The sequence below is a fragment of the Lampetra planeri genome, chromosome 8 (genome assembly GCF_965212315.1).
Source record: "Lampetra planeri chromosome 8, kcLamPlan1.2.h2, whole genome shotgun sequence".
In the NCBI taxonomy this organism is placed as follows: Eukaryota; Metazoa; Chordata; class Hyperoartia; order Petromyzontiformes; family Petromyzontidae; genus Lampetra; species Lampetra planeri.
Window position 1 is genome coordinate 5072174 of NC_136114.1, and position 24047 is coordinate 5096220.

The 24047-nt window shown below is 45.6% G+C and overlaps 1 protein-coding gene across 1 annotated transcript in view; it reads left to right on the plus strand.

Moving 5' to 3' along the window:
- Positions 1 to 404: 404 nt before the first annotated feature.
- The window catches only part of LOC144720447 (voltage-gated potassium channel KCNC1-like), a 37132-nt gene continuing 13489 nt past the window's right edge, over positions 405 to 24047 (plus strand). The window contains exon 1 of the mRNA XM_078597249.1: positions 405 to 1025. Within this exon, the coding sequence (XP_078453375.1) occupies positions 405 to 1025 (621 nt within the window). The remainder of the gene's footprint in view (positions 1026 to 24047) is intronic.

The window sequence follows — 24047 nt, forward strand, 5'->3', positions numbered from 1 at the left end:
AACCAGGTCGTAATAATAATAATCATAATCTCACTTGGGAAGAATAAATCTGACCTCGCCTTGAGTCACATCCACATTTCTCCATCTCTAGACATGTGACAGCTTCCTCTGGTGGGGAGAGCAAAGCGATCCGGAGAGGGAGGGGGCGGGCGGGCGGGCGGAAACGTTGAGATATATAGAGAATATTGATAGAGGAGAGCTCGACCGATTCATTGCGGGGGGGGGGGGGGTAAGGGTACAAGAGCGCCACACACACCCACCCAGCGAGACCAGCACACACACACACACAAGACAGACACAGACATCACGGCCGAAGGCGCACGGACCACCCTCGCGTGCATGCTGTGCATGCCACCTGGCCCCCGGTGGGGTTCCTTGGGTCACGGTCGTATCGGCCAGCACGAATGTTCACCTCGGTTTGCATCTCTCCATACTGCGGCCACAAGTCGGGGAACAAGTCCCCCTGCAAATCGTGCCTGGATGGCGACCTGGGCAGGAGCGACGAGAACGAGCGCGTGGTCATCAACGTGGGAGGCACTCGCCACGAGACGTACCGCAGCACGCTGCGCACGCTGCCCGGCACGCGCCTCTCGTGGCTCACGGAGCCGGACGCGTTCGCCAACTTCGACTACGACGCGAAGGCCAACGAGTTCTTCTTCGACCGCCACCCGACGGTGTTCGCGCACATCCTCAACTACTACCGCACGGGCAAGCTGCACTGCCCGTCCGAGGTGTGCGGCCCCCTGTTCGAGGAGGAGCTCATCTTCTGGGGCATCGACGAGACGGACGTGGAGCCGTGCTGCTGGATGAACTACCGGCAGCACCGCGACGCCGAGGAGGCTCTGGTGAGCTTCGAGAACCCGGACATCAACGGCAACGACGAGGGCACCGAGGACGGCGACGTCTCCAAGAGGTTCGGGCTCGACGAGCGCAGTCCCGACGGAGGGAAGCTCAGCTTCATGCGCCGGTGGCAGCCCAGGATGTGGGCGCTCTTTGAGGATCCGTATTCTTCCAGAGCGGCCAGGGTAAGACGCGCGGGGGTGTGGACGGGGGTGGAGAGGGCTCACGGTGATGTGTGTGCTTGCATTTGTGTTCTGTGTCTGAGCGTGAGTTGCGGGGATGGGATGGGGGGGTGTAGGCGGTCAGCGCGCTGCGCTACGAACCCGGGGAATCTGAGCTCGATTCCCTGCTCACGGCCACCAACGCCGGTGATGATTAACAGAACCGGTGCTGGGCCTCCCCTTAGGTCAACTCAGCCTCAAATGAGTACCTGGTGTTGTGTGTAAACATCACCACTAAGCAGACAAAGGCGGTCGGGCGCGGTGTTGGCAAATCACCCTTTCGTGTGCCGTGCCGGCCTTCATAGGTGTTCGCAAACAGCACTTGTCCTAACAGTCTGTTGAAGGCTATATGGGGGATATCTGTCTTTATCTTTAGTGGTAACCCAAGTACGATTCCCTTTCACGGGCTGCCATCAATAGCAAGTGGTGTCTGACATGATTCCGGGTCTCCCCTAGGTCGACTCAGCCTTTAAAAAGTTCCCATTGTGGCGTGTGAACATCAGCACTGGAGAGACAAAGGCGACCGGGAGTGGGACTGCCTACACTTCGTAACCCTCTAGTTAGTTATATCACTCTTCATATGTTCTCGCAACTAGCACTTGCCACAACCGTCTATGGGATTTCCTTTTGCATTTCTGCGTTGGAATCTTGTTTTTTTATTTTTTTTAAAGTGCTGTAAATGCCACATTCTCGTGGCGGAGATCACCGTGGCGATGATGATGATGTGTGGGGGATGTCTGCATCCACCGTTAGGCGCTGCAATATCTGTACAACCCGCCTCGCGCTACGCTCGTCGTAGAATATCAACTCGTACAGGTGCATTGCATGTAGCGCGTACACGTGACTCGTCCGGGGAAAAAATCGTCAACAGGTCACACGCACACGCTGTGCGCCGTATCTCATCCTGGCATCGTGTAATTTTTAAACGGGTCAAGGAGATCAAATGAGCCCGTCTCCACGTTGAACATCGTGCCCTTGCACCTGATTATTTTTTTTTATTCCACATCACTATGACGGGGACACGAATGCACGTGCATTGTGCGTGGCGTCTGTAGATTGTGTCGGCCAGCGGCTGCCTGAATTGTTCAGTGTTACGGCAGACGCACGGAGGCGCATATGAATGAATTCACGTGCATCTAATTTCAGAGGGCATGTGATTATCTACAGAGATCATCCCTGCTTCTGCTGGAATGCCTTTACATTTCATGTCAGGTTTGCGATTCCTCTTCCATACAAGGGTCAGGGCGCGTAAGTAAATCCTACTGAAGTGCATCTGTGCTGTACATATGTTACGCATGGAGCCGTGTACAGAAGTAACGGCACGTGCACGTGCTGCATGATGATGCATCGTTGTGTCTCAACCTGCCTACATAGCATTCCATATTCTAGATTTGAAGCTTTCGTGACTGCAAAGATTCATATTCTTAGGTTTTTTCGGTTAAGTCACGTAAGTAAAACATCAAAATAAAAATAAAAATAAAATAAAAAATCACGACGTTTCGGAGGCAACACAAGTCTCCGTCATCAGGTGGGACCGTCACAGCCGAATTAGCTGCATCACTTGATTAGCTGCATCACTTGATGCAGCTAATTCGGCTGTGACGGTCCCACCTGATGACGGAGACTTGTGTTGCCTCCGAAACGTCGTGATTTTTTATTTTATTTTTATTTTGATGTTTTACTTACGTGACTTAACCGAAAAAACCTAAGAATAGCATTCCATATATTAACATCGAATGTCTGGGTGCACATATTTGAGTGAATGCCGTGTATCCGTTCATATAGTCAATGTGTTACACATGTTTCCACGCTTAGACAGTGCTATTGACGGACGTCATGCTTTGTTTGTTGATTTGCCGTCTAGTAGCTCATTATAAACGTGTGTACATGATGCCATTTATTGTTTTTACTTCATACACCACGCATGTACATTGCCATTTGGGCTGCACGGAGAGCATTGCGTTGCTACGCCTCGACATGGCCGCTGTACCATTGCCTCCAACATGTCCTCACACTTTACGAATGTCCGTAACATGTACACACTAAACACATCGTTGACTGGCCACGCTGCATCGGCCGTGGTGCACACGCGCGATTAATACCAACGACAGAAAACCCCCAAACACATTCTTCAATAGCACCGCGGCCTTAAGAGGAAAACAAACATGTGCAATAGGCAACGTTTCGGGGCCAACGGTCCTTCTTGTACTACGAACAAGGACAATTGCCTCGCTGTTGCACGACGCATGTGCGGTACATGCATCGTGTGTGCAATTTTAACGAAGTGGCAGAGCGCTCGCAGCGCACGCGACCACAATACAAAGCCCGGCCCCCTCCTCCAGAGAGGCCGAATCCCACTGAGGCACTCGCCCGCCTCCACCACTGGCGCAATTGCCTTCTCTCAGGCCCTTGGGTAGACCCAAGGCAGCGAGGGACATGACCGTGGCGTTTGCTACGTGCCGGCCTTTGGGCCACCTTAATGGGTGCTCGCAAACACTGCCGACTACCAGCGGCAGCTCGCTTAAACAGTGATGCCAGAGTACAACATCGTGCCCTGTTGCCAGCCAACGTGTGCGCAACACGTGTGTAACTATACGCTTCAGTAGGATGGCTCTCGCTTGCTTGAGCATAGATTCTATGTATGTTACCAACCATGATTTCAACAATGAAGACAAAGCATCACGTTGTTGTGCCACTTATAAATACCCTCAGTATTTTAGGTTATATTATGTTTTCACTACAGTATACATTTTTAAAAAGCAGCCATCTCAGCTCGTGTGCAGGTGATAGGCAAATGATGACATTGTTCGATCGTGAGAGATACCGATGGCTTTGTGATTCTCTTCCATCCAGCAGTGGATTGATCTTGGCTGCTGATGATGACCAGCATTAATGCATGGCTTTACCAATTAGCCAAAATGGAATCTTAATATAGACGTCGGTATGTTGAAAATAGATGGGAAATTGCACAGGAGACAGAAATACATCACGGTGTATCCTTCCAAGTCAATGCCATCAGCTGATCACTAATCGATGATGTGATACAAGTGTAATGCATTGTGTGATACGGTATATATTAATATTTCTCCATGCACTGAAAAGCTCATATTGTAGTTTTCAGTACGGCGCGAATGCTGAAGGCAAGCATGCAATGCACAGACAATTTTGCATTTGCGGATGCATTTAAATTCAGAAGCATTTCCAATTCACACACTCGTAACAAGAAGACACACTGTGTCACTGATATACAGTAATTGCAATGCTGTCCTGTAGGTATGCGTGGGCTGCAATGTGCATGTACAAATGGCATGCACCAATCTTAAGGGTCTCTTTAATAGGTCATTAAAATTATAGTGGATAGGAAACCCTTCCGGAGAGGTGACTGTTATAAAAAAAAACATGTTTTTCTTTGGATTGATGTATTCGGATTGACGCGTTCGAGTAACCATTGAACCACTTGTAAATGTCTACAGGGCGTCATTAATTACATTAACAGAAGCCGATTTATGCTGTAAAGTGAACCCTTTGAGTGCTGAGGGCATATCACCAAATGTCAACGGTTGAAGCTTATCTACGTAGACTACCAACTGCCCCTATGTAACTTAATTGGTTGTCCTGTGGAAGAACTGGCCACGGGCATAGAAATGGGGAGTTTCCACTACCGTCGCAGAACAGTCCATGGAGACGAATACTACGAAGCGACTATTTGAGCAGAGAGTCGCCGATTGTTTTACGCAATTTCATTGCTGCCGAGATGCGCAGTTATCAATGAGGGCACACAGATTAATTGAAGAATCCGTGCCATGTTGCATTTTCAATGGACGGAAAGTGGTATGTTGAAAAACCCATGCAATATTGCCTTGGCTCTTCAACACACCACTCCGAGCTCTTTCAATCAGCAAAATATCTCCCGTGTTAAAATAATTCAAAATGTATCGATACTCAAACGAGTTAGGGCTGGTATTCTTCTGGGATAGAACTGCCAGTGTAGCTTACCCAACTCCTTTAATCGGTTGTTACGGTGTGGGGAGTAAAGCAGTACCAGGGCAAGTCAGATGCAGTTAAAAGTCAAAGAGGATACTGGGCAGTATTCGTACCCACTCGCAACTCATGAGGCGGTGGTGAAAATTCGACATCCGTATGCCAGTCTGCAAGTGTAACGTACCCATCTCTTCAAATCGATTGATTCAGGATGTCGGGAACGTGTCCCAGCGTGGGCAGCATAGCAATACCAAGACAGGTTATGTGAAGGTCAAAGTCAAGTCAGCATCAAAGACGAGTTTGGGTGGTGCTCATCGCCATTGGCAGCCCTGGACCAGTGGTGGAAATTCCACATTACCATGGTGGGGGGTTTCTGCAAAGGGCAATTGTTCACTTCCCACAAAACCGTATCATTGCTATTGATCCTGGAAGAATGATGGTCTGAATCAACCCCTCACATGGATGTTAGAATTGAGAAGCTCTAATCTCGCCACCGCCCAGCTGGGGCGGTGTGAAAAGAACCTCCGTGAATAGAAATAAGTGGCGACTGTGATGGGCGCATGGTTCTTTTAATGGCCAGATTTATTAAGGGCTTTACGCGAACAGGGCAGGCTGAAGAGAGAAGGGGGGGGGGCATGGACCACGCGCGCTGTGACTGCATGCAGCGGGGAGCTTACTCATCCCCGGCTCCGCTGCCTTTTAAGTGGCGTGCGTGCGGGTCACCTTTTCTTATTGCGTCGCCGAGCTCGCTTGCACGTGGGTGCAATCACGATGGAGAGCAACTCAGAGTGGGCACGGGTGGCCACATGCGACCGGACGAATGGTGCCGACACATGGCATCGGGGTCTCCAGGTTTTCTGGCTCTGAAAATAGAATGGCTGTTGCACAGTGTGGCAATTAAATATTAATTGTCCTCTACTTAACCTGCGAGAGCCCACTGAGATTCATTTTTTTAAATTGTGCTTGTAATGTTACACGGGGGAGACTATCTCCTGTCATAGCAACGTGGAATTTCCACCACTGCCTCAAGGAGATGAGAGCCTGCACCACTGTCGACTTCCTCACAAAACAGCACTCGTAAAATGTATTCCAGAGGGATGATAGACTGGATTCACCTACAACCAGCATTTGAATTGGCAACCTTTCCGATTGTGAGTCAGGCGCTTTGACCGTGACGACACCTGGCTGAAAAAAGCAAACCGTTCTGTGCGTTACAAGTTGCCGTGCGTCGAAATTGATCCGGCGCCAGCCGCTGGCAGTGAGCGTGCCTATGAACGTGTCACAGCAGCCGTTTCCAGTAGGTGAAATTAACGAGAGTCTCCTATCCGCATGTCCCCGCGAATATACGTCAGGCCCCCGTTAAGTGAGCATAAAAAAGAAACGTCACGTGGTAATGACCCACATGCTGTTCAGCTGCTGACTGCATGATACAAATAAAAATAGGACGTATCCGATGGGCGATCGCTATCGTCACATCAGTCGTTTTCTAAACGCGGCCCCGTGGACGGCAAATAAAAAAAAATCTGTGCGGATCAAAAGCATGTTCGTTTTGCAGTTGTATCAAAATGCTTAGAAGCTGCCGCGACGTGGCGATCACCGCACTGGACTTGCAATCCAGCGGATTATGGTTCTGTCTCCTATCTTGTCACTTGAAACGTTGGTGGAAGTTGCCGCAAACCCCTGCCTCTGTCCACCCAGCAGCCTCCACATGGGTACACCACGATTAGTCGATCGGCAGGTGGCGTGTAGTGGGGTAAAGTGTGGGTATTCTCAACCTCCTGCAAGGCGTTTGGCCAGTGCAGAAGCCAACATGCTCCTCGAGAGGGACTCCTCTAGTGGAGGCTCTTCTGCCAGCAGTGGCCTGAGCAGGCTACCGCAGGACTGGACCTTTACTTTACACCATCGCCCTATTGGCGTTGGTCGTTCTATTCTTGTACATTGCCTCAACGAAGACCGATACGCACAACAATGACCTTGATGCAATGCAGCGGTGCATGGGTCACAGGTCACAGCTGGCACTTAAACAGGAAGTTATTATTTGTCTTTGCCTCCAGTTTTTTTTACGTGGGTTTACAGGCTCGTAAAATATTTAAATACACTCGTGATATTATGCAGTGCCCCTCTTTTCTCCCGAGAGGACTTCCACTACGGAAATGGGATGATGGTATCCGCTCGTGTGCAGGAGTCAGATAGATTGCTGCTGATGTTATGCGGTCACACTGGACAGCTATAGTGCTGGAAATATGTAGGACATCACTGGCTATAGAACATCTATACTGTGAGTATGTGTACATTGACATTCAAGTGTGGAAGTCTCTCCCCGAGTGTCACGGTGCTCAAGTGGACGTTCAACAATGCTCGTCCCTGTTTGTGGCCGGCGGTAGAAATTCCACGTTTCCATGTTGGCAATCAGTCTCTTCAAAGGACGGCAATTTTTTGCCTTCCCTATGCGCACCCAGATGCATTTCTATTTCTCCCTTCAGAGTTTACCCCTGACTAGGATTTTAACTCGCAAGCTTTCCTTCGCGAGTAAAGCAATCAAACTGCAGAGCTGCCCGACCATTATATATACATCAGCTCAAGCCTCCCGCAAGTCACGTGACGAGTGTGTATCACGTGACGAGTGTGTGGCCACTCCCACTCTAAACCCTTCCCCTCTCCCCGCCCCCTGTGAAAACAGACGCTGCTCCCTGCAGCTCAGTTCTGCTTGTTCCTTCCTTCTCTGTCCCTCTCATTTTTTTTACGATCAGTGGAAACAAGAAGATGCTCGGTGTAGTCGGCACTTTGCTTCGTTCATCATTTCGTATTTTTTTTTTATAACTTTATGTAAACCCCCACCTCTCGCTCACTCTCTCGCTCACTCTCTCGCTCACTCTCTCGCTCACTCTCTCGCTCACTCTCTCGCTCACTCTCTCGCTCACTCTCGTTCTGCACGCAGCCCTTCTCGCAGTCCAACGGCCTCTGACGGGTAGCTCATAACTGCTCTTCCCTCCCCTCTAATCACCCTCTCATCCCCGACTTCTTGACCCAGTCATTCCTTCTCCCCTCATCCCCTTCCTGCCTGTTGCTCCTTCTATCTTCCAGCTGCTCGTCTTGAGCCGTGCCTGTCATCCTGGAATCCTCGACCCCTTCGTGATTTTTTTTTACCATTCGAATTAGAATCTCAACTCGTAGTGTGCACAGTGTTCACTCACTCTCGTAGGGAGAGAGCAACTCAGAGGCGCGGGGAACCACAGACAAGCGGGAAGGCAGCCACACGATGAGCCGGTGCCAACAATTACCAAAGCTACGCTGTCTTCTACGTACAAAGTTGTTATTGGCCAATTAATGAGTGATTGCATGTGGGAGGAAAACGGAGCACCCCTAAAAAAAAAACCACATGCGATGGGGAAACACTCTATCCCATACCGGAGGAACAGGCGGAGCCTCTACGCTGGTGAGGCAGGGTATGTGGCGTCTCCTCAACGGCCATGGGGAGTTTCGCGACATTTGCGCGGTGATTCACCAGCCCGAGTTGCCTTCGCGGTGCTGGAGTATAGGCCACGTGCGTAGGCACCCCACCTGCATCCCACGGTGTGCCACGGGGGGAAAAAATAACTTTTATTATAATAACAACGTATGAAGTGTCATTGTTGATGCGCCTTGCACACACCACAGGAAATAAACTGGACTTGACAGCTGTGTCAGCGTAAACGTGCGCTGTGACGCCTGCTGTGTTTTCTGAAGAGTTATCCCCCCCCCCCCCTCTAAAGTACGGAAAATCTCTCTTCGCTGGGGTATCCAAATTCGTGAATAAAAATAGATCAGCAATACATTGCGGATCTCTGTCAATCGACTGCGGGATGGGTCACGGTGTTTTCCCCCATGACTCACCACGCCGCTCAGCGCTGCGTGGCGACGGTTGGCGGCATGCTATTCCGCGTAATCCTTGATGTTGGATATCATGATATTGTATAGTATCTGCTGATTAACTTCTTGAATCTTTCTCATTATATGTCACCTGTAACATCGCTGCGAAATTGAGGAACACCTCCTGTGGTGTCTCATTGTTTCTAAATATGTAAACTATCACGATGCTGTATGACACTTTATATATTTAAAAAAATTCACCCACTGACTCATCTTATAAACCTTATAAACAAAGATGAAGATCACCAGAATAGTCTTTAACATGTTGTTCGGGCAAGTCCTATTAAATCCTAAACAGCCCAGCAGAGGTTGGGTGGACAGCACCACGCCTGAGCCACCTTTGTCTCCCTAATACTAATGTTTACACACCACACAAGGTACTCATTTGAGGTTAAATGGACATAGGGGAGGGCCCAAGACCAGTTTAGATAATTAACCACCGATGTTGGCCATGAGTGGGAATACGAACTCGGCTTGGCCGACTTCGTGGAGCAGTGCGCTAATCACTGTGCCAACTCTCCCCACATCGACCTCGTGAGCAATGCCTCAGACGCACACAACAATGTGCGTACATTTTGACTTAAACCTTTCGTGACTGCAGGAATTAATATTCTTGGTTCTTTCGGTAAAATCACGTAGGTAGAAAACAAAAATAATAAAATAATAAAATGAAATTACAATTTTCAAATACAAAAAAAAATTTGAAAATAATAATTAAAATATTATAATAAAAAAAAAAATTAAACGTATTATTTATATATATATTTTTAACGACATTTTTTTTCATTACTTTCTTTTTATATCTACATGACTTTACCGAAAGAACCAAGAATAACAATGGTGTGTGCGTGCGTGCGTGAGTGCGCTCTACACGCACTGTGTTTCCTTCCACGCGCAGTCGCCTTGCGCGTCTCGGCGTGAGCTGCTCACTGCAAACCGGACTGGAACTCAATCAAGTGCCCGAGCACTTAGCGCTCAACCACAGCACTCCCCCCCCCCCCGTCAGCCTCCAACAATTGGCTGAGAAAAAAGCCCTACCGAAGCAGCTTACGGACCTGTGGCTGCTTGACAACTGCTGCTGCTGCTGCTGCTATTGTTAACGCGTGGAAATCACACGTGCAATGAAGACTATGATGGTCATTTTGTGTTTAGTTTGTGTCCTTCGCCCGCACCTCCGATGAATTCGGTTAGCTACATACGGTGCGAAAGAAGATCTACATACACATATATATATCATTATCATTATATCATTATACCATTATCAACGTTCAGCCATTTAACACTCCACTGCTGGATGAAGGCCTCCCTGACTGTGCGCGCAGTACGGATCTTGAAATAATATGCAGGGCACTGCGTGTCTTCGTCGCTCTAATGAATCCTTGCTATGCCTCTCAAGTACGAATACACACATAATGACCGTAGACTTACAATTCATACATACATACATCATTAATTTGTCTAGCTTATGCATGTAAAACATATATTTTAGGATCTGCATTGGTAACGTATAACAACAAGCTAACAAAACCTACCTTCTTTAAAACTGACATTCATTTAACTAATAATTTATATATAAAACGAATGTTTCAGACAATCAGCTTTTTTCCACTGCCACTCCCAGACTCTCCCCATATCCACCTCAAGCGCTTTGTTGGACCTAATAGGTGCTCGCTAATGGCCCTATCCCCAGCAATCCATATGCCGTGGCTCTGTAGCTAAATCTCTACGTAACTAAGCACGCACACACATTTGGCAACATTTGTCATGTTCCATAACGGAAACGAATCTGACGTTGTGTCCATGACGAGCCCTTTTAAAGCCATCCCAAAAGACAAAGCCACAGTTTTTCCGCAGCATCGCGATACGCAGGGAAGTGCGTCATGAATATGAAATGAGGATGACATCACATCACACCTGTACGATGGAGTTGAAATCACATCGTAGCTGTATGATGATATCACATCGTAGCTGTATGATGATATCACATTGTAGCTGTTCAATGACGATGACATCACATCGTAGCTGTTTTATGATATCACAATGTAGCTGTTCAATGACGATGACATCACATCGGAGCTGTATGATGATATCACATCGTAGCTGTTCAATGACGATGACATCACATCGGAGCTGTATGATGATATCACATCGTAGTTGTCCGATCTGAGAAGTGGATCTATGACAGCGTGTGCAATTGTAATAAAACATCGTAAATTTGTCTCATTAACAGATATAAATGATAACTTTTAAGGGTCGTCATTCTTTTTTTCTCTGGATTATTTTACGAAATAAAATTAGAGCCTCTTTGTGTATCACGAAAAAAAGATCAAATGTTCAATGTCATTTGTCTCGCTGACAGCCAATTCTTACAATGGAGTAGTGAAAAATCGTGTTTCCCCCAAGTCATTTCCATCCACTAATGGTTCACATGGCTTGGTGTGGCATCACACCCAAGAGAATGGTAATCGAAGGGGTAATAGGGTGCTCAATTCATAATCCCAAGGTTCTCGTTTCTAATCCCTGCCTGTGCTTTTCATTCGGACCGTCAACAGTGAGAAGTCAACAATGATTGTCCCATGGAGAAACTTGGCCCCAACCATATCAATGTGGAATTCTCACTATTCGTTCTGAACCACCAAAGGGGATGGGTTCTGCTGCATCGTTTGAGCATGGCTACATTCTGACTTGGCTTCTTGCTGTTGTTATTGATCTCCTATCGCAACTACCGGTCTCATTAACTCGCGAGTGGACCGAAGCATCGATCAGTCAGCCGATGTCCATTCTTTGGTTTACTGATGTTTTTTTATTTGTATATATTCTATCTACTCTATACAAACCAGTGTTCTTCATTGCAAGGCCCGCATGCCACTGGCAGCCCCTGGTGACCTTTAGTGCGGCCCCTGATGTGCGGCCCCCGTCAATACACAACGTGGGAAAACACCGCGTCATGCTGGAAAACGAAATGGTTTCAAATGTCTGGCAGCCCTGGTGCTTTTCGATGGAAGTGGCCCTCTCTTAAACTGAGTGAAGAACACTGATGTAGAGGGTTTAACACGTTGACTCTCGCGACCAATATCATCCATAATAGAGGTTTTTTTGGGGTTAAATTGCGTAAATATATAAATGTGTCGTGGAAACCCGCCACCACCCGACACAGCCAACTAGTAAGGGTTGTCACGTGAACAGAACGTGGCCAATTCGTCACTAGTACAGCACACCGGTGTGTCGGAGAGCCAAACCACAACATTGTGACTGATGGAGAGGGTTCACGTGACCCAAACAGCCACTAGAGGCCACTACATTTACCACAATGTTAAAAAGGAACCTTTTCGTGAATTACATTGTGATGCTCAGTTAAGCCAATAAACTGAATTGCAAGGGGAAACAATTGTTGAACCCCTTATATTTAATGTCTGCATCTTGTATTTGGTCTCAAAATCCAGTTGTAGTTTATGCTTTATTTCAGCTAGAATAGTAAAGAATGCTGTTCTGGGAACTAATTTGGCACATCACATCCAACTCATCTTATTGATTCCCTCTCATGTTTATAAAAAAAATTGGATCATGGGAATATAGGGAACAATTACGCATGGATATTATGATTATGGATAGGTGTACCTTGTACTCTCGCGGTAAAGGCTTACGTTGATAATCTTCTACTCCACGCCAGCTTAGCGTTCTGGAAAATATCGCTCGTTTATTTATTTCTTTTCGTAGCGGTGCCCCGGACAGTTTGTATTATGTGCGCGTTTCCTGCTTCACGCTTTGTTCATTAATGCAGATGACTCAGTTCTTTTAAACACAACAGGTTCGTGTTCGTTTCAGAAAGGCTAGCTTCGGGCTGCGTTTAGGTGCTAATAACATGCGGCCGCATGCATTCGTTCACTGAATAGAGCGTTCACAAACGGCGTTGCTCCGAGGCTAGAACTGAGAATTTCCTGAACACAACAGCCGCATTTACATGAACACGTACACAAATGTAAACGTATGCATATGTTTGCGTACGCCATTCCTCACATTAACCTCAGAGATGCTTAGCCCTCTCATAACATTATCGTATTTAAGCAAAACAGAGTAATTACCTGCAAAATAATGGAATAAAAAATATATAGATTCGCAATACATTAGGGGCAGCCAGTATTTTCAATCGTAAATTAATCAAGGAGCGCAGTGCGTTTGCAATGGAGAGGTCGGTGGTTCAGGTCCTCCAGCACGCCGGTTAAAACAATTGGCCAATGTCTCAAATCCATCCACCTCTCTCTCACTCCAGAGTCGATTGGCAACTCACGTGTGGTGGGTTAAAGCGTTGCTACTGCCACCTCTTCAATGGTGTGCGGTCAGCGTGGAAGAGTTGGCCAAAACGTCTTCCCGAGGGGGCTCTGTCATGCTCACTCCAGTGGAGGCCCTTCAGCCGGGAGTGGCGCGAGTCAGCTACTTGCAAGGCCGTACCTTTATCTGTTTACCAGCTGTTAATCAAGGACAGTCTTTTATCATCGAAGCCTTACCGAGTCTCAAGAATGTGTTTTTTTGTTACTGTTGTTTTCTTCCTGGAGGGTCCTGCATTGTGACGTTTAACCGATTTACGTTTTTTGGGGACATTCTTCCGTTTGAGAGGGAAACGAACATTCCTGGCGAACCCCCACGGATAGGAGGGCTGAGCACTCAAACATCCGCACAGATCGGCTGCCTGCGAAAACACAAGAGCATTAACGACGCTCAACGCTTCACGTTCGTAGCCATGTTTCGAGTAATTGTCTTTGCTTTCATATAGTTGTTTCGTTCAACAATAATCAGCGCTGGAAAGCAAACAGAAAGCGATCCACACGCTACTTGTATATGAAGCCCAGCCACTGTAATCTGCCTATTGATCCCAGGCAGATTCATTTTGATTGATTTTTTTGTGTAAGCGTGCAATTGTAGCTGCAGCAAGGCTGCTTAGGTCCCAGAGCTCTCTGCCATTTCAGATGTCCTTGGAGTTAGTGGGCATAGGTGTGTCTGTGTGCACTTTCACGCGCACGCGTGCGCATGCAAGGGAGCGATGGGCTTAGAGGTTGGCGTGCTGCAACATGAAACTAACGACCTGAGTTCGATTGTCACTCATGGGCAACGTCAGTGGCAATAATCTGAACCGTGCATACCTGGGCCTCACCGAGGTAAACTCAGGTGAGTTAAATTATACCTGGAGTGGTGTTTGAACATCAGCACCGGTGAGACAAACGTGGCTGCCTGTGTGAAGCTTACCACAACACCCCCTCGTGCGCTGTGCAAGTCTTCACTAACAGCACTTGCCCCAAAAACCGATGTTAGCTACACGTGGGTCTTTGTTTTTGTACTTTTACAACAACGCCATTTTTATGTTGTCATGCGTAATCAGTGTAAGGGTTGTAAATGTTGTGGATTCACTCTTCAACACACCGGTGGGCTAAAGTAGTGAACTATTTGTCTTTTGTCAACGTGACACCTTTTTTACTGATTAGCCGTGTCAGGTGGTGGAGGGTTGCGACACATTTATAAATAACGCGATCGAACTTAAAAACCTTAATTATGAATAATATTGTTCGCGAAAGCCTACGTGTTAAACTGTATATTTAATTCCACTATGGTTTAACGATTCCTTTTTGTTCTGCAGTCGAATAAACTGGTGTAGCTCACAGCAACGCAGCAATCCAAGAGAAGTGTGCTCCAGAATGAGTACGGCAAACTGCGCTTATTAAATAAATGTCATGTTTCACTGCCCCGTGTTATGAAGATGTTTACATTTCACCCAGCTGGACATCGGGCAACGTCAATGGTAGAGCACAGCAGAGGTGGGACAAAGTCATTGTTATGCAAGTCCAAGTCGAGTCGCAAGTCATCAAATTCATGACTCGAGTCTGACTCGAGTCCAAGTCACATGACTCGAGTCCACATCTCATAGGTGGGACAAAGTCATTGTTATGCAAGTCCAAGTCGAGTCGCAAGTCATCAAATTCATGACTCGAGTCTGACTCGAGTCCAAGTCACATGACTCGAGTCCACATCTCATAGGTGGGACAAAGTCATTGTTATGCAAGTCGAGTCGCAAGTCATCAAATTCATGACTCGAGTCTGACTCGAGTCCAAGTCACATGACTCGAGTCCACACCTCTGCAGCACAGCTACTTATTGATTCGAAGCTTTCGTGACTGCAGGGATTCATGCTCTTTGGTTCTTTCGGTAAAGTCACGTAGATAGAAAAAATAACTAACAGATCACGACGTTTCGATAGCAACACAAGACATCGTCTTCGGCTTAGCCGAGGTCACCCACCCCTACCCTCTCTGCGATTACATTTACTTGCAAATTCCATCTCTAGTCCCGCCCACTTACCCTTGGGTTGAACCCACCACAAACGTATATAAGGAGCCGTCCATAAATGACGTCACGCACCTAGGGGGGGGGGGGGGTCAGACATTTGTGACGATGTTTGACGAAGAGAGGGGGGTTTGAGAAATGTGATGTCGCATCAAAATGCGCAACTTTAAATAAATATAGACAACACGTTCTGCTTAATTAAATAGACTGTTTAAATAAATGTCTTCTCCTACATCAGAGTGCAGCGCCACATTAAATACGCACTACGATGACAATAGTTTAAAGCGATTTGAAGCATGTTTATTTTTTTTGGGGGGGGGGGGGCAGAGCTTTGTGACGTCATGTTTGAGGGGGGGGGGGGTCTGACTTTTTGTGACGTCGTGTGACGAAGGGGGGGGGGGGGGTCAAAAATCGTCCAAAATCGCGTGACGTCATTTATGGACGCCCCCTAACCCTTGGTTGCAGCAGCTCTCTCGCTACATTTCCTCCTGCCCCAGCGGTCCGCCTGCTGTGTTGTTTCACCTGAAGACGATGGCTTGTGTTGCTATCGAAACGTCGTGATCTATTGGTTATATTTTTTTCTATCCACGTGACTTTACCGAAAGAACCGAAGAGCATAGCTACTTACATCGTTTTACTTTTCGTCAGCTATTTTAAGATGAGTAAATGTTGGCTTTATTTGATTATTTTATTAATATGCATTTATTCTCTTTGTACCATGTAGATTTTTTTCACGCGTTAACTATCTTGTTCAGCACTTACATGCCTATGTCTTATTTTGTATGACATTAATGCAATTCAATTGTTATTATCTTGTATTTATATTATTTCCTTTGTTCCATACCCTTCAGCCCCCTTAAATAATACTTGTAAGACTTAATCACTGTGCCGTATAATTTAGCATTCTTAAAAAGTGAACGTAAGGTGACATTTCTCAACAACTCTGGGGAAAAAAATATGTAAAGGAGATCAAAACTCCTTCTCCACGCATCCTTAGAGGGTCTATCCTACACACCAAATATACAGCAACTTTTATTGGTTGATGAGTGATTCAACTATGTACGTACATTAAAACAATGATTAATTAATGACCTGGGCTCTGATTAATTTATATGATGATTTACTAAAATGTGTTCCTCGGTTGAACGTTTTGAAAGCATCGGCCCGTTATACACGAGAATCTGGTTGAATCAAAGGGGTGAGAACTCGGGATTTAGACCCAGAATCTCAGTGCTGCTGGCTTACTGCTCTCATAGTCCATACGGGTTCTAGATTTGAAGTTTTCGTGACTGCAATGATTCATTCTCTTTGTTTTTTTCGGTAAAGTCACGTAGGTATTTTTTTAAATAAAATTAAACACGACGTTTCGGGCGCAACACAAGCGTCCTTCTTCAGGTGGGGACAACTTAGCGAAAGCACAACCGCGTAAGTGTGTCGTGATTTAATTAATTTCTTTATTTTTACCTAAATGACGTTACCGAAAAAACCAAAGAGTATATAGTCCATAGGAGGGCCCAGTCAAACTATTTCACTTGTTGCTATCACGTGAGATGGGAAAAATTAGCAGTATATGAATTATGAAATAATCTTAAATCATGAGTATCCTATCATGTAATCCTCTGTTTTATAAGCCACATATAGAAACGTGCATTCCTAAATGCTTGCCATCACATTTGGTATCACATTCTGGCTCATGGACTATGCCGAGTACAGTAAACCCTCGATATGCGAGAGTTCTGTGGATTCTTCTCTTCCCATCTTAAGAATGACTTAGCAACTCACGATGTGCCTCGTGATTTTCTTTTACATGTATTTCTACAATCCTGATTATCATCATCATCATGCTTACACCACCAGTTGCAAACCTCCTAACTGTAGTCAGTGTTTGCTATTTTTGCAACAAGACCGAGAGAGAGCTAAAACAATGAATCTGGTTTCATTTTGGCAAACACGGATTACAGTCTCCGCTTTCATTCTGTCACTGGTTGTAGATGTCTTCAAGGTATCCCTTTCAGATGCAGATGATGCCCAAGTGGAAACTGTGTTTTTGTTTGTTGCGAGCAAATAGGCTGGCTTTTGTTTCCAAAGATCGCACTTCATGATGTTACAACACCAAGACAATGGGAAACACGAGGACGGGTTCTTGTCATCTGAGTAGTTTTAAAGCGACAAACATTGTTCAACATTTGATACAACAGTAATTTAGGTAACTGCATTATATATTAACATCCTCTATTGTGTGAAAGCAAAAGTTTAAAGGTCCACTGATAATATTACACTGTTCACATATCAACACCGTTTCGACAATTTCGCAGTGCTTTCGAGGCACCACACTGATAAACTTAACTATTGGAACATTTTCATTTTTTTTTTACCAGGTAAGGTCCACTGAGCTATGTAGCTCTTTTTCAGAAGCGACCTGGCTTACCACGTGGAAATCTATAGCAGCCGAATACTCTAAACTCATGTTTCTAAATCAACATGCAGATGCAGTAGAATGAAACATGATGCATGCACATTTGTGTGTGCTGTTGTACGTATTACAAGTGTCCGTATTAAAACTCATGTTTCTAAATCAACATGCAGATGCAGTGCAATGAAACATGATGCATGCACATTTGTGTGTGCTGTTGTACGTATTACAAGTGTCCGTATTAAAACTCATTTACACGTGTGTGCCAAAATTTGGCTGAGGTCATGTAGTATAATAAACTATATATTTTTTTTTATAGGAGCCAATTACTCTAAACTCATGTTTCTAAATAATGGATGGAAAACCGGAGGACCCAGAAAAAAATCCACACGACCACGGAGAGAGCATGCAATATGCTCTTTGTTTTTTCGGTAAAGTCACGTAGGTAAAAAAATGAAATTAAAATTAATAAAAATAAAATAATAAAAATCACGACGTTTTTACCTACGTGACTTTACCGACAAAACTAAGAGTATGAATCCTTGCAGTCACACAAGCTTCAAATCTAGAGCATGCAATCTCCAAAATATACAGGTGTCAGGGTCGGGATCGAATCGACGACCTCCTGTATAACAGGGGAGGTAGTTAACATCTCGCCACTATTAATCGATCTGGCTGACATTTCTATTTCTGCTGGTTAAAACAATCTCTATTGCTCTACTGGCCAGAACACGAGTCGATGTCTGCGTGTTCATTTTGTAAGGCGGTGTCCACGATGAAGACCTCAAGCATGCTCGCACTCGAATAGTACCTTGGCCCTGTCCTTTCTTTGCAATGGCTTGAGCCTTGTCATCACGCTTGCCCCCCACACAGCGGGGGGCTTGCAAGCGGGGGGCTTGCAATGTTATTGACTGATCTGTTGAGTTTAAATGACGTCACGCGATTTTGGACGATTTTTGATCCCCCCCCCCCCTTCGTCACACAACGTCACAAAAAGTCAGACCCCCCCCCCTCAAATATGACGTCACAAAGCTCTGCCCCCCCCCCCCCCCAAAAATAAACATGCTTTAAATGGCTTTAAACTATTGTCATTGTAGTGCGTATTTAATGTGGCACTGCACTCTGATGTAGGAGAAGATATGTATTAAAAAGTCTATTTAATTAAGCAGAACGTGTTGTCTAAATTTATTTAAAGTTGCGCATTTTGATACGACGTCACATTTCTCAAACCCCCCTCTCTTCGTCACACATCGTCACAAGTTGAGTTTTATTTATTTAATGTCTCACCTGATTGTTCCAAAACATCGTTGTACTTGTTGGCAATCTAAGAGGTATTGTTATTATAGCCATCCTTGTACTCTTCATTATCATCATGATCAATAGCTATGATTAATCCACTGCTGGATGACGACTGTGCCAATCGGAAAATGTGAACATCTGGTGTCCAGATGAATATTGTTGTTATGATAGAATCAATAATATAAACACAGTACTTCAATATTGTATTTCAAAAGTTAGCATTATTATCACCACCGTTATCTCTTACATTTCAGTGGGCTCGAGGCAATTACGATGCATAGCAGCAGGATGTGTTGCTACTCTCTGACATGTATTATTGACCTTCACTGTAACGGTGATCTTAATGGCACATTAGCATCGCCTCCATATTACTTTTAGCATACAAATTTGCTACATTTTATTTTGATAAATGCTTAACAGTCCTGTCATTCGTAGACCTGCGGGTAATGCACTCCAACTCATGGCACAGCCTCCAGCTAAAACAGGCCAACGCGGCAGTCGATTTCAATGTTGCTGCACTATTGATACATTTTGAGTGTGTTGTATGCAACCGGGAATTTTTGTTTTACAGAAGTCTGTGTTTCCATTAAGCATGCAAGTTCAAGTTTTAAGTTGATTTTTGGTAGCTAGAGGCAAACTCAAGAGACCAGAATAAGTCTAATTTAACAGGGTCACCGGAATAAAAAAAGCAAAACAAGTATAAATCTGAACCAAAATACCTGTATAGCATGTGGAATATAACGATGCCATTGATCCATCAATCATCGATTCATAGAGATCCATGAAATGAATATTCCAATGTTACATTCTTATTTTTTCGAATGGATGCTGATGTAGATGCAGAGCAAGGACTACAATTTCACATTCAGATGGTCAAGCCAGATATCCACGTCAGGAGCTACGGAGTGTATCGCTGCGATGTCTCCTTCATATTTGTGGATCGGGCATCGCGTCGTTATATGTTATATGGTCTGTACTGGATGGACACACAGTCGCACACCGCAGAGTTTTACATTTTTCATTTGTGCATCGGGTGTCTGCCATGGTTCATGCAGAAGCAAAATAGGGTAGACTATGAGCTTCGTGGAAAATCAAACCCAGGAATATTTTGCGTTTGGCCTTTCACGAGGTGTTTGTGAGTTATTTTGAACTCCATTCGGCTCGCCAAGCTTCATTGGGGTTGAATTCGCATTGTTTAAGGTGAAGCACATCGGTCCGAAAGGGAGTTTGAAGGTCGCAGCCTTCATGCGGCCCACTCTCTTAAGTGACAACTCATATGACGAACACCATCAACGTGGCAACCCAACATCGATCATCGATCTCCAGGTCTCCAGAGCAACAAGGCAATGTTACATTGAAGCCAATGGATGAAACGAGACTGCAAAAATAGGACAGAACACACAATAAACAACACACGAAGATTGTAAGAACAAGACACAAGTATCGATTGGTGACTTGGATCGTGGCCCCAAATCATGAATATCCATTGGATTTCTGTAGAGTTGATTATTCGACTCCATCGATCATAAATGTATATAAAGAATTAACATTCTTCGCAGATCCTGAAGACCCTGCGACATCACTTGCAAATATAACAGATGTCAGATGTCACATGCCTACCTTCCATGATCAACGAGCAATTGCCAACCCTGAGCCAGTGTCGGAAATTCCGTATTACAGTGGCGATTGTCATTTTTTCCCTAGGACAGGGGTCGGCAACCTACGGCTCCGGAGCCGCATGCGGCTCTTTACGGGCTGCTTCTTGACGATATATACGTATGTACAGTATATGTACATAGATGCATTGCGGCTCTTGAAATACTGAATTTTGTACCGAATTGGAAAGAAATGGCTCTTCTTGTTATTTTGGTTGCCGACCCCTGTCCTAGGACAACCACGAACACTGATTGAGCTGTATCCAATACCAATAATACTGGTAGGAATCTCCTGGTTACACCAGCCCACAGGGGATTATTGTGTCCGTCTGTACGTCCATCGTGCATCCAAAAATGGGAGAGGTGGGGCTAGGTGGAGAGGGGAGGGTGGGGAGGGGCTGGGTGGGGAGGGTGGGGAGGGAGGGGCTGGGTGGGTGGGTGGTGAGGGGAGGGTGGGGAGGGGAGGTCGTGGGAGGGGTGGGGCTGGGTGGGGAGGGGCTGGTCACCCCTTGGTGCCTTTATACAACTCAACGTTTAACCTTCTCACGCCGGCTTGTGCCCGCCCTCACAGTCGGGCATATTTGCGGAATACACCACGCCGCCGTTGACCCTGGCCATTGACCGAGCAACCCAACGTTCCTACCAGCTCCCTCCGCAGGAATGTGTTTATTACAGTGCCATGCTTTTGTATGTCAATTGATGATCTCAGCAAGCCATCAATGGCTGCATAACAGAAAGAGCACGCATGTTTTTGTACTTAATTTCATAAAGTCCATCTTTGAAGATTTTGAAGATAAGGATGTATTCAATTGATTTGTTATTTTGTGTAGAGTATAACATTCCAATGAGCACTGTAATGGAGCGTTTTTTCACAACAAAAGAATACACTGATGCATATATCTGTTTTACAAATCTACACTAAAATAAAACATGTTTCAGTGGTGTAGAGATAGAGAGAGCACTTACCATAGCATCCTGTGAGTCAGCAGTGGTTTTTTTCGTATCAAGTCTTACTCTGCTGATGAGCCCTAGAAGAGTAAAACCAGTCCAACGTTTGTGAGTTTAAATAAATGCTGCTGGCTAACATGATTCTGGAAGGCCAATAGGCTGATCGACTATTATATATATTATTTTACGTGGACAAACAGAATGGAAGTTGAGTTTTGTATGATTCTGGTCATCTGTGTAGCTTCAAAGTGGCCTGTGTTGAGAATGGGTAAGATAGACCATTGAAATACATCCGGTGAGAGGCACGGTGATATTAGGTAGTACCACAGCTTAAATCGTGGTTTCTGATTTCGTAAGCAGTTCTAGGACTAAAGAATGCATCACTTGTGTGCTATGTTAAAAATAAACATGTGGGGAAATATATCACGGGGAAATTCATAATTTTAAACAAAAATTCCAGCGACTGCACACGGGATTTGAACCCTTGAACCATTATTCAGACATTGCATTCCTTTTTTAAAGAAAATATGTTTTTTTTATTTCATCACTGCAGACAATATGTATCAATGAATGGTTCCTAATAAAATAAAAAAGATGGTATGCCACTGAATGGGGAGTCAGACAAAGCGAAGGGATTCCAGGATGGAAGTCCCCAAGATGGACAAAGAAGAGACGGCTCAAGATGAGCAGCAGGCTAACAGGAAGAGGAGGGGTACGAGTCCAGGAAGGGTACGAGGGGGAGAAGGAATGACTGGGCCAAAACGTCGGGGATGAGAGGGTAATGAGAGGGGAGGGCAGTGAGTGGGAGAGAAGGAAGGAGCAAGCAGAAGTGAGATCTACAGAGGAGCGTGTGTTTTCATAGGGGGAGGGGAGGTGTTCATAGTGTGTGTGGCCACACACCACTCACGTGATTTATGGGAGGCTTGAGGTGATCTAGATACAGTAAAACCTTGGATTGCGAGCATAATTCGTTCCGGAAACGTGTTTGTAATCCAAAGCACTCGTACATCAAAGCACTCTTATATCAGTTGTGATCACGTGACGCTCGGCAGACAAAGCGTGTCCACGTACTGCTCGTATTGCAAGACCTCGCTCGTTTATCAAATTTATATTTATTTAAAATGTTTGCCCGTCTTGCAAAACACTCGCAGATCAAGTTACTCGCAATCCAAGGTTTTACTGTATATAGATTTTAAAACATTGCACCAATCACTGGGCCTTGTATGAGAGGCTGTTTGGAAATACCATATGCTGCGGTCTCTGAAGTGGATAGGACATGGCAATAGAGCAATGGATGCTTGAATGTAGTTGTGTAGAGCTTTGAGTGTTGCCCATTGATGTGAAGTGGGGTTTCTCTGGGTGCTGGCTCTCCTTCCCTCACACTTATTTATGGAATTGGCCCAACCATCAAACAAAGGACCTGCCTGACCGAGAGTCTTGAGACTCAGTGAGCCTCTTTGGGGGGTATATTAAGAACATTGTTACGACTGACTCACAGATTGTTCTGCTGGGAATCATATGCTGTCCATTGCATTGCTAGAAGTGTTCGAAGTGAAGATCGAAGTGAAGAATGATAGATGTGACACCCAGCCTATTGCCATCGCTTCGCACCGGAGCTGCAGATGGGATTGTTTTACCGAGCGTCCCATATTCACCACGGCAAATGCACCTGTTCAAAGGCTGCACCTGCACAATTAATAAATCATTCAGGCACCGTGCAATCTGCTTGATGGTGGGCCAAGGCTTTGTGAACTTCCGCCCTAATCTGATATTAAATATTCAAAACATTTAATACAAAACAAACATTTGACATGATCACATTAAACATTAACAAAGGGTGGGGCATCTCTCGGGGCAACATGCCAAATCCTTCTGATGACAAGCGCCGTTCAGCGGCAGTGGGTGGAGAGACCCCCCCCCCCCCGCCGTGTGTTATAGGAGTCAAAGGTCATGGGTTTTGTGTAGTAATACACTGCTCGAGACAACGCATTGTAATTAATTAAAATCTTTCACTCCGGATCATCCCTTGAGATGGAACAGCCTCGTTGCAAAAGTGTCCGGCGTTGTCTGGTGGCGCGAACCTGGCGGCCACGTAACCACCGCGTCTACAAACACATTTTTCTTTACATTTGCAACGCACGCAGTCGACACGAACACGACGCCAGCTACAGTTGTACGGTGTCAGGAGCAGTGCCGAGAGAGAGAGGGCTGCGTGAACATCGCAATGGCGCGCACCGCCGGTTCATAGAGAACGCTCTCCGACTGCAAGAGTTATTGTCTTCGTCATGGAAATACATTCTTCTTCCCACGATAGGTCCTGGAGTTTTTTTTTTGTATCTCAGACGTGTCCGATGTTGATCTCGTTTATTCACAATCAAGGTTGTTGGGTTAGATCGCGTAAGTAGAAATGTGTCGTGACTGTCCACCACCCGACACAGCCAGTAAGGT